General features: G+C 43.2%; 1 protein-coding gene across 1 annotated transcript; it reads right to left on the bottom strand.

The window, feature by feature from the left end:
- Nucleotides 1–903: 903 nt before the first annotated feature.
- On the bottom strand, nucleotides 904–6,105 carry LOC107278021 (tau-cadinol synthase). Its single transcript, XM_015778862.3, has 6 exons — nucleotides 5,762–6,105; nucleotides 5,216–5,594; nucleotides 4,532–4,756; nucleotides 4,269–4,404; nucleotides 2,143–2,394; nucleotides 904–1,368 (listed from the first exon to the last, which is right to left on the bottom strand). Exons 1-6 carry the CDS (start codon nucleotides 6,024–6,026, stop codon nucleotides 1,072–1,074), a joined length of 1,554 nt encoding a protein of 517 aa, XP_015634348.2. The 5' UTR covers nucleotides 6,027–6,105; the 3' UTR covers nucleotides 904–1,071.
- Between the last annotated feature and the right edge of the window lie 11,280 nt (nucleotides 6,106–17,385).

The raw sequence follows: 17,385 nt of genomic DNA, 5'->3' as shown, positions 1-17,385 counted from the left end.
ATGCGTGCACGAGAGATGTGGTGCGCTGCAGGAGTCGACGACCGCGTCAGGCGTGCGTTGTGGGCGTGAGTTTTGCACGGCATTGGATCCAGGAGTTCTGGATCGTGGGATGGCGCAATTGTAGGCTTGGATTCCTTTTTTCTGTTATTGGAGTATAAGTAGCAGTAGCTAAGTTTTCCATTTGTAAGTTTTTACAATTCAGTTGAATGGAAGAAACCAGAAAATTACCCCACAAATTCTCTCTCTCCCATGATTCTCTGAAACTCTGAAATACTCTGTTTATCTGTTCTGAATTTCTCCTAGCATTCTTCAGTCTTCTCGTCTGTTGCCGTGCCGGACGTGTGCCTTGTGCGCACAAAGTGTTCGATCGGGTGATTAGCAGCTAACACTAGCATTATTTGTCCATATAGATAAATAGAGGAAAGTTGCTGCCCAAAAAAAGTTCATGGACACGTACATCGATCATCATGTGAATTAGATAAAAAAATATATATATGGTACTGATTGAGCAAACTACGAGACAGATGGATATATTTGGCATTAATCATTCCCATGCATGCAATAACTAATCCTATCTTACTGTAAAGTTATCCCCACTAACTCCTTAAGCTTAACATTAAAAGATGCCACATCATCATCCACTAACAAGATGCCACATCATCATCCACTAATTAACAAGATGTCACATCATCATCCACTAACAATCATCACATTTAAACATCATGCAAACATGCTATATCTTTATAGTTTTTATAATTTAAGAGTTTTTCAAATACAAACATGTTAAATTATCATCCAACATAATTCACATAATGTTTTAATGTATATCTTCATGCAAAGATGCCACATCATCATTCACTAATTAACAAGATGCCACATCATCATCCACTAACAATCATCACATTTAAACATCATGCAAACATGCTATATCTTCATAGTTTTTATAATTTAAGAGCTTTTCAAACACAAACATGTTAAATTATCATCCAACATAACTCACATAATGTTTCAATGTATATCTTTATACTAAATTCCCGCAGCAGTGCGCGGGGTTTCACCTAGTTTCAGCCTCTATAATAAGGACATGGGCTTGACATAGAGATCCTCAAGAACCTCCTGAAGCTGTTTGCCGAACGTGAAAGCATCACAGTCGTTGCCGTAGAACAACTGGATGCCCAGCGTGATGTTGATCATACGCTGCACCACAGGAAGAACAGCCCGGTGGTCGACGCGAGCCTGGTTGGTTGTTTTCCATTCGTCCTCCAACACCTCGTTTATCCTGGCGATGGCGACGTCGGCTGTGACCTTGTGCTCCTCGATGTAGGCCTCGACTGCGCATGCCATGTCAGCTTTGTTCTGCGACCCAAGCTGCATATGCGCATCCGTATAAATGAATAGTGATTAATAATTAAACAGTTATATTTCAGAAAGAAATAGAGAAACGGCCAGAGTTCTCATAAGGTGGTACGGCCTGGGTTCGAAGCCTCTCCCCTTTTATTTATTTAATATTAGGTCCTTCCCTTATACTCCCTCCGTCCCATATTATAAGTATTTTTAGAGTTTGGCACAGTTATTAAGAAAGTATATATAAGTGAATGGTGGAGAGTTATTATTGGTTGAGTAGTGGAGTTAAGTGGAAAAATTGAATGGTGGGGGGTTGTGATTGGTTAGGGATTAGTGGAGAAGTTGTTATATTTTGGGACAAATCTTGAGAGCTAAAAGTTGTTATATTTTGGGACGGAGGGAGTACTTGCGTTTTTTTATTTCAGAAACAAATACACCATGTTTTGAAAGCTATATATATTTCTCAATAAGGACCGGATTTGAAAATGGCAAGAAAAAGGATAATTAATTCAAATGCTATCGACATAGTTAAAGCTCTATGGATTTCTAGAGCTAGATAGCAATCAAAATATCTAGCTTTTAAAAAAATTGGATTCGAAGCTAGCCGTGTCAAACATGCATGTCCTTACACACTAGCCTAAGATATCTCCGAGCGTTATGTTAAGTGGAAAATTCTGTCAAACCTGATGCTAGCTCTCTCGTTGACATGGAGTTCTAAATTGAGATTAATTAATTACTTGGTAACTAGTAAAATACTACTCCAGCAGTAAATTAAATTAATTCAACTCTCTCTGTTACCTTGAATCCAGAAATGTCATTCATTAAACGCCCAATTTTTCCACAGGAGATGATGGCGTCAGTGCTAGTAACAGCCCACTGGAATGCTTGTTTTGTTGTTGCAGCATCACCCATGCCAAGCATTAGGCCGGCAGCAAGCGATCTTGTGCCTGTGGTTGCGGTTCCCAGAGCCACCTGATCGTTGAAGCTCGGCTTGTGATTCCGGTGGTACCATTCCGCTGCTTCCAGGTAATTACTGGTCAGCTTTTGGAACTGGCATGCACACATGCAAGCTAGTAAATTAAGGATTCAAATGTATTCACGAAACAAAACTAACTGCATAGATAGATATGTAAATATATAGTACGTACTACTAATTGATATCAATTGCTCCAATACTATTCATTACTACAAAATATACAATAAAAATTAGTATATATATGCAGCAGGTTTTATGCTACTCCCTCTGGTTTAAAACACTTTCAAATACTTCTTCTATCGCGGACATATGTACTGTATTGTATATATACCCCATAATTTATCTCCCGAAATATTGAAATAGTACGATTTACTCCCTAAACTACAATACAGAACATTTGACACCCCAAACTCTTAAAACCGGACAAATTACCATTGTAACTCTATTCGATACGATTTTCAGCCTATATGGCACACACGTCGCGATACAGTCAGAAAACAAATAAAAAACAATGGGGCCCACTTGTCAGCGTCTCTTTTTTTTCCCTCCTTCTCAGCCTCTCTCTCTCGGTGAGCAGAGGAGAGAGCACCGGTGGCCAGGGCCAATCCAACAGGGAGGGGGAGGAAGGGGCTCCACGAGCTCGGCTAGCTATTGCTGCTGCCGCCGGCGCTCTACCAATGGCAACCTATGCGGATCCGTCTCCGTGGAGCTCGTCATGGGCATGAGGCCACCCCGACGACTCCATCTTCCTTGACCTCAGCAAGGGGATTGCTTTGATTCGATGCTGCCATGGAGTTGGATGCCGCCCCGGTTACATCAAGCTCGCTGCTGACCCCGTCTTCTCTGAGCTCAACAAAAGGGGATGGGATTCATGCCTGAGTGGAGGCAGGAAGAAGGAGAGGGGTGGCTTGGTGCCATGGTGGTGGTTTGCCGTCGCTCGGAGAAGGGGGTGCTTGTTGCCGGAGCCACGTGCACGTGGACTCGCACTAGGCGGAGCTCGAGCTTAGCGAGGAGAGTTGTGGAGCTCACAACCAAGGGAGGGAACTCGAGGAGGAGGAGCTCGGTAGTGCCATGGCTTGAGAGGAGGAGCTTGAGCCCACTCGTCATTGCTGTCAGGACCGTCGCCTTGATTCCCAGGGCTCTGCTTCCTCCTATGCCAGCACTGACCTCATCGCCGTCACCCTCGTCCCCCACCGGCCCACGGCGGGCTCTGGATCTAAGGCACCAGCTGAGCTACACCTCCGCCGCTGGCTGCCTAGTCCGCCTCCGTCGTCAATAGCCTGATCCGCATTCACTGTCGGTCGTCGGGTCCGCCTCCGCCACCAGCTGCCCGGGCGAGCTCCACCTTAGTTGCCCACTGCCCAGGCGAGGTCCGCATCCGTCGCCGGCTGCCCGGTCCGCCTCCTCCACCCGCTCGGGCGTGGTTCTCCTCCACCACCGGCCAACCGAGCACGTGGCAAGAGAGAGCAGGGGGGAATGTGAAGGGACTGGGTTGAGGGGATTGAGGGAGAAGTATGACAAGTGGGCCCAGTTTTTTTTGTTTTGCTGACTGGGCTGCCACGTTGGTGCCACGTGTGTAATTTCAAGTCAAAACCATTCAAAACAATAGTTGAGGGTATCGAATGTCCAATTTTCGAGTTCAGGGTATAATTCGGTCTACCACGATTGTTCACGGGGTAATTCATACTTTTTCCTAAAGTATACACCACCCTACGATACGTCATTCATCAAATTAAAATATATGATTAATTTTGATTAATCATATATTGATTGTTTGAAGGTTATTAATTACTCCATCTGTCCTCACATCCACCCAAAATCCCTTATATTATGGGATGGAGGGAGTAACGGTCAAAGTTAAAATATTGGTCATCAAAGGTGAGAGTAAATAAACAAGGACGGTCTAAGTTTTTTTCTGGGTCAGAAGTAAAGAGGGAGTGAGTCATACCTCTGCCTTGGAGAAAGCAGCAAGGTACCTCTGATTTCTTGGTATTTGATCCTCAAACTCCCTAAAGGTCCTCAAGATTATTTCATAAAACTTTCTCAGGTACTCTGGTACAAGCAAGGCAGCGCTGTCATCCCATCTGGAACGGTATAACATTATTAGTCAGGGCAGGATTAAATAATCTAGCAGTTACGTCAGGGGAAATTTAATTAATTATCCAAAACTTAAGATTAATTGGATGCATAAAAATTAATGAAGTGTCCAACCCTTGAATGGCTACGTTTAGCATCCGGCACTCTTCGATGGAGGTATACGCATGGACATCGTATGTGTCATCCAATACGGAAGTTAGCGCGACTAGCTTAGCAAAGATCATTCGTGCAAGTGCCAAGTCTTTCTCGTGGTATACAGCATAGGACCAGGTGTAGCACTCGATCACACGGTCTCGGATATGGTCTAGACCCATATATGCCAAAACATCTTTCCACCACCTGAGAAAAAAATTAATACTAGTTATTACTTTCAGGTTCTTAAATATATACACACAAACAGTTAAAGGTCGTAGCATAGCACGGTACATGTATCATATAATAAAAGTTATATTAATGTTCAGGTTATTTTCTTTTTCTATATAGAAAACATAATTCATGTTCCGCGAAACTTATGCTTGTGTTATTAGATCATTTATTCTATAAAAACTGCAACACACTCTATACGGTGCACGTAAGTAGTAATTAAGGAGTATGTCTTTTCTAAATCAACTGACAGTTATAGCTATTTGCAGTAATGGTCATCAAATCTTTTGTTCTAGACTATATTATAGATTACCATTTTTATTGATTTTAATTATTGCATATTTCTTTCATTAATTTCGTACACCATGAATTGTCTTAGCCTTTGATTTTATTTTATTCAAAATAACAAATTAAAGTTAGCATTCATATTAGTACCTAGAAATTTCCTTGAGCTCTTTCAAGTGAACCTGCTGCAGTAGGTTGAAATCCAACTTTGCTAGTTCAAGAAGAACCGGATTGTGCTCATTCTCTTGGTCATACTCAAACATATAATGTAGCATCTCCACTCTCTTGTGAGTCCTTGGCAGTGGCAAGCGAAGATGCCGCTTCACTTGATCAGCTAAAGGGGCCTTCAAAACACTATGCGAACTCATTGATTCGAGATGGTTCCTTGCAAAAGAAATAGCTTCCTCGAGTTCTGGCTCACCATGTATGAAGAGGTGGGCTGCGTTGTATAAAGATAGTAGGCTCCTTGGGTCTTCAGCAAATTCATTTAAGAAATTACCATCATCTCCTTTGAATTTGTTGAATATATCTGCATGTGAGATTTGATATAAAAATGTTTGTGAAGTTCCAAGGTTTAGCTAGGCACGTTATTCGCAATCTCTTTTGAACATTTATATATATATGGTCCTCAATCGTCGTAGTAATGAACAGTTCCAAAATAACTATGCACAATCCATTAACTAAGTAGAGAAATACCTGGAGATACCCAAAACCCACGCTCCCTAAGCAAACGAAACCGTAGAGCAACCTCGTGAAGGTTAGAGCTAGTGAATTCGGTTTCATGTATGTCTTTTAATGCAGTTTCAATCTCTTTTTCAAAGAGGTGATCGATTCCTAGATGCACTATTTCATCTACTAAGTACATCCTCCTTAAGATGTCCTTAGTGGGTGTAAATAGTGTGCATACATCCTCTTTCAATTTGTCGGCCCTATCCCTCATCCATTCTGTCGATTGCTGCATGAATGTACTGATTTGTTAGTTTGGATTGCAGGAAAAAAAAAGATAGACTTGAAGAGATTCGTCAAAAGCAGTAGCAATAGTTTAGAAGCTATATATGACAAAGAGAAACATAACAATTTGAGTAAATTATACCCTCAGTACAAGAATATAGTAGGCAGTGGTCATCTAGTACAACAACTTGAAAAATAAGCATGCCGGTACATGGACATGGCAATCACCCGCGTTTGTCAAAGATAGTGTTACTGATGATTCATTCTGTTTTCTTTTTCTGCATTCTAAACATATCAGCTAGATTGTTTTGTATTTTGCAGTGTTCATTATTGGAGATAGAAGATATGTTTGAGGAGTCGAATTGGTTGGAAATTATGTTAGTTTGCATGTTCTCAGTCTTAAAACAATAAGTTGTGAATCACGAGACTTAGGCAAGGACTGGAGATATGAATCATGACAAAACTGCATTGTCGAGAGACGATAACATTTAATATATTGTTATGGAGTGTAGCACTGTGGTTTCTTTCCTTGCACATGCTAGCCTGGATGCAACGATGAAAACTAGCAATCAAAAGCAAAACCTGCAGACCTTTGTTGAGATGGCCAGCTTCCATGGCTAAAAGACTCATGTGTGACATATGGATCCTAAATGTTCACGCTAGCTAAGTTGTTGACCAATATGCCAATTTTTAAGGCTTTTTCTAGATCCAATCTAGATGCAAATTAATCTAATGGTTAATATTTCAATAGAATAAGTTTACATTGAAAAATATATTTCAGTTGTATAGGTTAATTTGCCATACAGAGCTCTTATGTATAAAATATATTTTTATGTTTTAAAGCATACTAATTTAATATTTATTAAAGAAAATATTAAAAAAATTGAACGAGAAAAAATGTGTATTTTGCTGATTTTTCTACAATACAAAAAATTAAAATGTTCTCTAGTCAAGTGAGTACAGAGGTAGTAACCTTCATGCAGGAATGCAAATTCGATGGTAATCGGTTAAAATTATTAACCTCTGTAAAACTTGAACCGACACTCAATGCATAACTCGATCCATGCATGCATGACAATGATATATATTTATGTAGTACTCCCTCCGCCCCAAAATGACTCGATTCCTGGGTTTCCGTGTTTAACATTTGACCGTCCGTCTTATTTGAAAAAATTATGAAAAAAATTAAAAAGATAAGTCGTGTATAAAGTATTGTTCATGTTTTATCATCTAACAATAATGAAAACACTAATTATAAAAAAATTCATATAAGACGGACGGTCAAACGTTGGACACGAAAACCTAAGAATTATCTTTTTGGACAGAGGGAGTATATTGTCTGTGGTTGAGAAAATTTCACACACACTGAGGTACGGATAATACAGTATAAACTTTCCTGCGTTGGCCGAGGTTCATGGTGGACGAAAAAATCACCCCACACCGAGGGCTCGAAACCGGGAGCCTGGGCAGCAGCTGGAGCAGACGATGGTGCTGCATGACAAGACACCACACGCGATGATCGTAAACGCTTGCTGCTGCTGTGATGCTTGCTGCTTGCGTTTGGGCTGCACACGATGATAGTGCTTCTATTATTCCTAGCTGCAGCAGTGGTGGTGGCGTTGTGCGAAACCTGCAGGCACATGCAGGCACATGCAGGCGGCGGTGGCTGCGAAATGGTGAAAGCACATGCTAAGCGGTGATCCATATGCATCGATCTGGTGTAGTAGTACATATAGATCGAGTATATCATCTAGCTAGCTTCTGCTAATTAATGCTTATAGCCAGTTAAGTTAACCACCCTGCTGCCACCCATCCTATATATAGAGCAATGGACATACTACTTCTGCTAGCTACTTTCTCCGTTCTAAAATATAAGAGATTTTAAACGGATGGGATACTTCCTAGCACAACGAATCTAGAGAGCCATCCGCTGTGCTAGGAAGTGTCTCATCCGTCCAAAATCTCTAATATTTTAGGACGAAGGGAGTAGCTAGCTAGCCATGCAAGGATAATACTCCCTCTATCTCATTTTAAGTGTAGTTTTGCAGTTTTCGTCTCAAACTTTGATCGTCCATTTTATTTAATAAATTAAAAAAACACAGATCACGCATAAAATACTATTCGTGTTTTACCATTTAAGAACAATAAAAATACTAATTTAAAAAAATTTAATTAGGACGGATGTTCAAAGTTGGATAGTGACTGTGTTTGAAAGGTACTAAGGGAGTAATTAGGATATGTTGCCCAAATTAGTTAATTTGGCAAAAACCATTAATTTTTCTCTGATGTTATTGGATCTGCCATTAAAATAGAAAGTTGATGTGTCGTGCATCTTGATATTTATCCTACAGTTTTTCCTCCATATCGTGAGCTAGGGGGGCGAGGCTTTTTTTTTTTAATTTTCACACCTATGACAGTTGATGAATGACAATCTGTCATCTGTGACAGGCAAGAAAGAGCCATATGTCATACAGGTGAATCTCACCTGCAACGGGATATTTCAAAATGGCCCATTAGAGATTTTTTTTTTAAAAAAAAGTATCAGCCTCTATATCTAACCGGATATATACGACCATTGAAATAAGGTACTTAACCCCGTAAACAACCCAATCTAAAATTCGCTCTATAAAAGATTTAAACTCAAAACCTTAGAGTATTACTCAGGTCACTGTAACCACTAGACTACATGGCTCATTAAAGATGTTAATCATCACTAAAGGGCTTCCACCGATTAGAGATGAGGTGCAATCATGACTAACCACTGTTACCTGATGAGGATCAAACCTGTCAGAGGTAACGATATGGGCTCAACAGCGGTGATCGGATCCAACTTTGTCAGGGTTGAACACACTAAATTAATTTAATGATTAACACGGAGAATATGCTCGATCGATTAAACTTTCCATGCCTGAATCGCGTGTTTGAGTAATATCACCAATAATTAGGAAGCACGATACTTACGTACTCCCTCATAAAAAAAAAGGCAAACCCTGAATTTACATGTCCAACGTTTGACCGTCCGTTTTATTTGAAAAAATTATGAAAAAAAAAGACAAGTCAGGTATAAAGTATTAATCATGTTTTATTATCTAACAATAATAAAAATACTAATTATAAAAAAAATTCATATAAGACGGACAGTCAAACGTTAGATACGAAAATTTAGGGTTTGTCTTTTTTTTCTTTCGAACAGAGAGAGTAGATAAGTACATTTTGCCCTTGATTCATGCATGGCTTCATGGTACTAATAGCTGGTACAGTGTTTTTTTTTTAAAAAAAAAGGAACATAATATCTCATCGAGATTCATCTTGGTACTAGTTGCTCGTATAGTAGAGTAGTGAATACTTCGTACAACATTATGTTTTCATTGATGTGACACGCTTATATATTATTAGTTTATAGCATGATGGCAGGGAACAAAGCCAGCGCTGCCACGCTGCCTCTCCATTATACTACTAATTAAAGCTTGATTTTCGTTATACATACAGGATGCGAGTGAGAAAAATAATCAACAAAAGAACAGGATAACAGGTGAAATCCAATATATCCTATATATAAATAAAGTCCGTCCTATAGGTTTAATGTTATTTCTCTTTTTTCTAATTAAGCCATGTCACCTTAATTACTTTTAGTCATTAGATGATTAATATATGGTCCAAATTAACTCCCTCATTTTATTCACTTATTGTCAGGGTTATGGATAAAGCATACCTCCTACCCTACGACTTATGGAATACACTAATAAGGTATACCTTTACGCACACGGATCGTTCCCATGTATACCGTTTGGAATTCGTTCAAAATTACGGAAAATATCTCTACGAGTCAAGTGATTTCTAAAGTCCTACTCGGAAGGGTAGAGTTTCTGTTATACCGTACCAGATCAGATATTAACAGGCCTTACTTAAGGGTCAAGATGATCCACGGTAGAAAAGGGACCCCCAGGGAGGGGTGCAAGGCATCAAATTTCATCGCCAACACACACACCATAGTTACGAAGCCAGAGTACGTGGAGCCTAGTCGCCGGGAGATCTCATCGGATTCATCAACTACGATCTCGTCGGTACCGTCTGTTTCGTCTACTTCCTTTGTAATATGTGATTCCTCATCATCAATCTCATATAAACTGGACTAGGGCTATTACCTGACAAGGGGCCTGAACCCGTATAATCCTTGTCTTTTGTCTGCTTGATGTCGTACTACGTAGACCCTCGTTCCAACGTACCCCAATATTCAGCTCATTCGGTCCACGAGTATTACTCGTCGATAGTGGCGTGCCAGGTAGAGGGACTTGGTGCTTAAGGTTCTGCCAGTATGACTTCAAGCCTTCACGACAGCAGTACCAACACCAGTGTCAATCAAGGAGCCTCTACCTCGACATCGTTGGTGTGGACTCAAGTCGGATCTATTGTGTTTCCGATCTATACCATTACGCCAATCTCGAATGGCCCAATCATTACCGGGAACGAGAAAGGCACGGCTACGACTCCGAGAAACGACACCCCGCCGACGATTCCTCCCATGCAAGTGGAGAACGGAACATCGAGGGCCCCAACACCTGGGAGGAATCCTCAAGCGGCCGAATTATGTTCTCTATACAAGAGATCAGAGCCGACAAGGATGACAACACAAAAACCGAGATCTTGGTGTCCTGTTCATAAGACATCCAAACATACTCTCGAGGACTACCCACTGATAGTCCATGTGAAGGCTAAACTCTACGCTTGTTGGGAACGTGGAATTCAACGCACTTCACCAACGGGCGCCATCTACTGTCCAATTCACAAATCCAGATCTCACGATCTCACAAGCTGCAAGATCTTCCTCAGGACCTTCAAAGTGCCGCATCATCGTGTCCAACAGCCACGAGTTCAAGCTCTGTGTGTTGCCAAGGAACGAGATGTGGAGCCGGCTCCAGATCGGTTTGTAGGATATGTTGGCACTAATCCAAACGAGCCATATGTGTTACACCTGCTGGAAGACTATGAATTCTCTTCGGAGTCACCACGGGATGTGAACGTGGTCGACAACATCGAGACAAGTCCGTCCGCAGCAGCGAGAACGCCTGTCAACAGTTGTGAAACCTAGATGCGATATTGAGGGAAAGTCCCTTTGATCCCGTAACAAATCCAGACGTCGGCCAATGAGCCATCACCACGAGATCAGCCCTGAGGGAACGGCGAGCCAACCGCCGAGAATGCGGAGGCAAAAAACGCCAACAGAGAACATCCCTCCGGTAATCGATCACCTCGGGCGACACGTGAACCTATTGAACCGCATCGCGAGAATCGCGATCTCCGCGAACACTTGGATGACTGACGGAGAGACAGAAGAGATCGGAACAATAATGATCGTCATCGACACCATTCCCCTTCTCGCCGCGGAGAGAATATTGTTCATTGACGACATCGTCACTGCTCTCCTTCGCGAACGAGGAAGGAACGACGACCGAGGAGGTGGACCTAACGAAGACCAAGGCCGGCGGGCCCACAGCGACCGCCGCAATGACACCAACTACAACAACCAGCAAGATCAGGGGGGCCAATCGCTGAGTTCAGGACGATGCCCAAGATCAGGAGCGAGACGGCAACGACCAACGAGATCACAATTCGCAATCTCCCGCGCCTAGTCGAGATCGGGGACACAATCATTGTTCGAGAAGCCGGGCTCCTAAACCAAGCGACCCCTCATCCTCGTCTTCGTCATTTTCTTCATCAGATATACCTCCCCTACGACGTCATAACCATGGGCCGCCTTCCGTCCCAGGAGGCAGGTGTAGAGCATTCACACCCTCACTCCGAAATGTGCGATGGCCCGAGAAGTTCCGACCAAGAGAAATCGAGAAATATGATGGAAGTACAAACCCAGAAAAATTTTTGCAAGTCTACTCCACAATTCTCTACGCTGCTGGTGCAGACGACAATGCACTGGCAAATTATTTACCAGCTGCATTAAAAGGATCTGCTCGCTCATGGCTATTCCACATCCCGTCCCGCACAATCTCCTCATGGGAAGACTTGTGGCAGCAGTTCGTTGCTAACTTCTAGGGAACTTACAAGCGCCACGCGATTAAGGATGTCCTACATGCCCTAACTCAGAACCTAGGAGAATCATTGAGGGACTACATTCGGCGATTCAATGAGTGCAGGAATACGATCCTCGAGATCACCGATGCTTCTGTTATCCGCGCATTCAAGTCAGGCGTCCGAGATCGATAACACCACCTAGGAGTTGGCGACGCGACGAATCATATCTGCTCGGAAGTTGTTCGAGATTATCGACAGATGTGCCCATGCAGATGATGCTTTAAGAGAAAAGGAGGGAAAGAGCAAGGTGGGTGAGGAGAAGAAGTCAACCAAAAGAGACGCACCAGAGTCGAGCAAAAAGAGAAGTCGCAAAAGTGGGAAGCGCAAACTCTCGGGAGAGGTCCTCGCTGCTGAGCAAACGGACCCACCCAGGCGCCCAAACCCCCAGAACGACGACTCACGCAAGTAATGGTGCCCGATACACAAGACTAACAATCACGCCACGGAGGATTGTTATGTTTTCAAAATGGAGCTCGCGAGACAACTAGCGATCTAGAGAGGGAAGCCAGTTCGTGTCGTCGAAACGGCTAAGGAAGCCGCCACTCTTGACTCTGACTCCGCTTTCCCAGAGTACGACCTCCATGTCTCTCATATCTTCGGCGGTTCTACATCGTACACCTCAAAGAGGGAGTACAAAAAGGTAGAACACGAAGTCTGGTCCACATCGCAGGCGGCTACTGCCAAGATGAAATGGTCTCAGCATAAGATCGAGTTCACGAAGGCAGACCACCCCAAGATCGCAACCACACCAGGTAGATATCCGATCGTAGTCGAACCCACTATTCGGAATATCAAGGTGGCACAGGTTCTCATTGATGGCGGGAGTCCAATCAACTTGCTCTTCGCCAGCACTTTGGACGTTATGGGGATACCTCGAAGCGAGCTGACGCCCACATATCAGCCCTTCCATGTAATCACTCCAGAATGATCGTCTAAACCGTTGGGTAACGTCACGTTACCCGTCACCTTTGGATAGGCCAATAACTTCCGAACAGAGCATATCACCTTTGGTGTCGCAGAATTCGACAACGCGTACAACGCCATCATTGCACTACAAGAATCTATTTAATCTATGACAAAAAAATTCGTCATGGATCACAGAAAATTCGTCACAGGAATTTGTCTGTGACGATTCTACTTATCGTCATCTATTGAGCATCACAGATTAAATCTGCCGACGTTTTCTCCGAAATCGTCATGGATCAGCACAATCTATGACATTTTTTAACCGTCATTAAACGCTTTTGGGCTCGTGTAGTCTAGCCCAGGCCCAACCTTTGTGACGAAATTTAACGTCATAGATGGTTGCCGCGTGGCGGCCAACATGGCAGGTGACGTGGTCGTTGACACGTGTGTGATGACGTGGCAGCTGACGTCAGCAAATTTTTTTATATGGCCCCATTATTTTTTTAACGGCCCATTAATTTTTTAACAGCGGCCCATTAATTTTTTTAAACTGGCCCATTTTAAAATAGGCCCATTTCAAAGCTAGGCCCATTTCAGAACTGGCCCATTTTGTCAACCAACTATCAAATCAAAGCCCACTAAACAGACCCATTAAATTTGAGCCTACCAAATTCAATCCAATTTCTCATACCATTTCAGATTCAAACCTAATTACAGATACCATCGCAGATTTAACTAATAACATATACAATAAGAATACAACAGAATTCAAACAATAGTTCATCCTAGATTCAACCTAGTTACAGGAAATCTGAAAACAGAAAACCAAAACAAATCTTTCAAACATTCAATGGAATCACTCCTTGCTTCTCGTCCTCCACTCATAGCAAATAGAGGATTGAATTACAGCAAGGCCTTCTTGTTGATGTGCAAATGGATTTTTTTTGCTACATCTTATACATAGCTGCAAAAATACAATTTTAGTGTCAATACTGGGAGTCAACAATATTAAGTCACTAAACAACTCAACAATATTAGTCCTCCCTCCTAATCTTCTTTTTCTAAATGTGAATAAATATAGGTTAATGGAGTTATTTTTGTGGCATATGTTTAGATCGTAAGGATCAATGCAGCAGTGGTCGATGTCAAGTAACTTGTGTGAATTAATCGAAGGAGCACCATCAGGTACGGTATCCAAATAGGAATTATATGCAGCTATGCACCAAAAGATAATTAGTAACACACGGCAAGAACATACATGCAAAGCTTGAGATAAAAAAAAACTGTGTGCTTGTATCATTTAAGTGTATGAATTAAGTCTCCTATTTTGCACATATCATATTTCCATTACTTAACTCTAGTGCCAGCGTAACAGCTCTATAATATAGGAAACACATATTTCCATTGAAAGCTATCCACGAGACCAGAGTTGCTCTTAACAACTGGCAACAATGATTATGGCTGTGTTTAGATCCAAAGTTTGGATCCAAACTTCCGTCATTTTTTATCACATCAACCTGTCATACACACACAACTTTTCAGTCACATCATCTCCAATTTCAACTAAAATCCAAACTTTGCGCTGAACTAAACGCAGCCTATAGAACCTAGAGATGAAATCCGTAGGCTGTAGACAACTTTCCTGCTAAACTTAAAGGTTATACAACTACTTTATCACGAGGGAAAGACCTCTGGTTCAACACTCTTATAATTAAACTTTATAATAGAATCTTATGGGACTGTAGAAGACAACGATGGGCAAGGTAGATTACTAAACCAACCACCCAAATATCAGCATTCAGATCCAATTTTTCATTTCAAAACCAAGTTCAAGATATGTGTGAACTGGCACTTACCTCAGTCGGCTCCAACCTCCCTTACCATCAGCCCTACCTTGACCAGCAACATCCATCCCGTACTAGAGACAGACGGAGCTTGAGTTCATGCAGCATATGCAGATGGCCTCAGCCATGCGCCCACAGGGCATGTCGACAGTGATGATGGTCGCACTGCGAGGACAAAAAAATTTTCAGTAAAAGGCAAACATTTTCTTGAGCGAAGCTACTGCTGTAAAAGAAAGTGATGGCTCAATGATCTACAGGGATTAACAAGCATAAATTCTCTGTTTCTTGCAGAGTAAATTGTACTCCTACCAAATTCCCTTATCTTATTATGAACTGTCTAACATCATAACCTAGGCCTTTTTTTAACCATCGTACAATTGTGTCACCTGAGTACATCATCAGTAAAGCCCATACAAAAAAAATTGTGCAGCTGGAACTGAAGAGCCAAGCTTGAACAATTTCAGGTCTGACACTGATAGATTGTTGCAAGTAAATGGTAATATCACTTATATAAGTTTTACTAACACAGAAGTACGAAATTAGAAATAGATTGCATGCAAAGGTGAAATCTGAATCAGCACCTGATATTTCCATCGAATCTTAATGCTTGTACTACCAGAGAAAGTATTAACCCAAAAAACTGGGTTCAACTAATATAAATTTTTACTCGATCATAGCTAGGCACAAGCTTCGTCGCAGTGCCACTCACACACCCCCACTCATCTGGCAACCTCCCCATCACCCTCCCGGGAAATCGAATTGAGCAAGCCCCCTTCTTCCAGCTCAATCCGTGCTGATACCGAGGTCTACGTTGTTGCCCAGCCTGCCGAGGTCGAGCTCGTTGCCGCCGCTGAGCACCTCACCCCATCCGATGAAGAGGAGGAAGGCGCGGCATCGGAGAGGATGACACCATGGGGAGAGGGGAAAGGGCGACGCCAACCAGCGGGACGACAGTGACAACGGCGACAAGGCACCGGTCCTCGTAGGCATAGGGGAGACGAGAGGGGAAGAGGAGAGGAGCACTCACCTCCCCGCTTTCTCCGCGTCCGCCTTGAAGCCCGCGCTTGGCGACGGCAACGGCGCGACGAGGAGGCAGAGGCGGAATCGCTCGGAGACGGCGACATGACGGCGGCGGCGGTAGAGGTGGAGGCGGAGGGGGCAGCACGTGGCAACGGTGATGATGATGATGACGGCACGATGGAGGAGACAGCGCGAGGCGCCGGAGGCAGTGCGTGGCAGCAGCGGCGGCGGCAGGAGAGGGTGAGTGAGGGTGAGGGAGAGACGATGACAGTGACGGCGGCGGGATAGGTTTCACCACCGTGCCGGATCCGCCGCGCCCAACCTCGCCGCCGCCGCCCGCTGCAGTCGTTGTCGCCGAGGTCATCGTCGCCGCGTCCGAGCCAGAACTTTGTTGTGGATGACTTTTTCAGTTGAAATCATTTAGTATTTAAAAATGTCATCATGCTCCCCCTGCCACCTCAGCACCACCCCGCAATGTCGGCAAGAGGACGGCGCCAGAGAGGCTAGCGCTGTCCCATTGGACGACGGCGCCAGGCACTCTGGCGCCTCAAATAGGACCATTTATGGGATAAGTTTTTCTAGGGGTCTATTTGCAAAATAAGTTTTTCTAGGGATCTATTTGCAAAATAAGTTTTTCAAAAGAACCAAATTGTGAAAAATCTAGGACGACAGCGGGAGTCCCGCTAGTCGCCACCTCGTCACCGCTTTGGGCGGAGATCGTTGAGGCCTTCCTGCTGACATCAAAAACACCCTCAATAAACTTGTAGACATGACAACAAAGGGGGTCAAAGATTTCACTTACTTGTCGGTGGCCCTCTTCAGTAGTCTCCTCTTCGGACGAGGAGGGAGACCGCTCGTGTCCTGAGTAAGATAGTAAATTACGACCTCATTCCATTATCCCGCGAAGAAGAAAAGTCCGACAAGATGAGAATGATGGGTCCTCAGAGCAGCTGAATTTCTGCCGATATCTGGCAGTGCCGCTCGCCCAGGCCCAGGGTATCCTCTTGATCCCGCTGCCTCCCGCGGCAGCAGGGACGGAGGAAACAGCAGTGACCTCCTCCGCAACCTTCTCCTTGAGGGAGGCGGAAGCCTGAACTTCTTCGATTGTTTGCAGGAGCAATAATCCTTCTAGAAAGGTTGATTGCATGAGAGCGTGATTGATAACGACTATACGTGTGGCTGTAGCGGTTGTGAGGTGACGATCGGCTGATCGCAGGCCTCAATGCGTGAACATCTTCACCTCACCAAATCAAACCTATCAGAAGATAGGACAACTATCCACATCAGTACTTAGAGACTGTTCATTTGTCTTACAAATAAGTTATATATCATGTGCGTACAAATCTGATTTCAGAACGTTTACCTGGTAGTTTGTCTGGTGATCGCACAGTATTGTCCAAGTTCCTCCAAGCATGCATCTTTACTATGTTAGCATTTTTACAGCCTCACGTTCATATAACTAATCTTGACTAGCAATTCATATTTCATTCAAGCACCCCTACAACCTCACTC

The sequence above is a fragment of the Oryza sativa genome, chromosome 4 (assembly GCF_034140825.1).
Source record: "Oryza sativa Japonica Group chromosome 4, ASM3414082v1".
NCBI lineage: Eukaryota > Viridiplantae > Streptophyta > Magnoliopsida > Poales > Poaceae > Oryza > Oryza sativa.
This window is presented reverse-complemented; position numbering and strand designations above follow the sequence as displayed.

Coding starts and splice junctions, on each gene's coding strand:
- LOC107278021 (XM_015778862.3), bottom strand. CDS start 6,026: ATGCAGCAATCGACAGAATGGATGAGGGATAGGGCCGACAAATTGAAA. Junction 5,595..5,761: donor TGGGTTTTGGGTATCTCCAG/GTATTTCTCTAC, acceptor TCTCACATGCAG/ATATATTCAACAAATTCAAA. Junction 1,369..2,142: donor ATGACATTTCTGGATTCAAG/GTAACAGAGAGA, acceptor GCGCATATGCAG/CTTGGGTCGCAGAACAAAGC.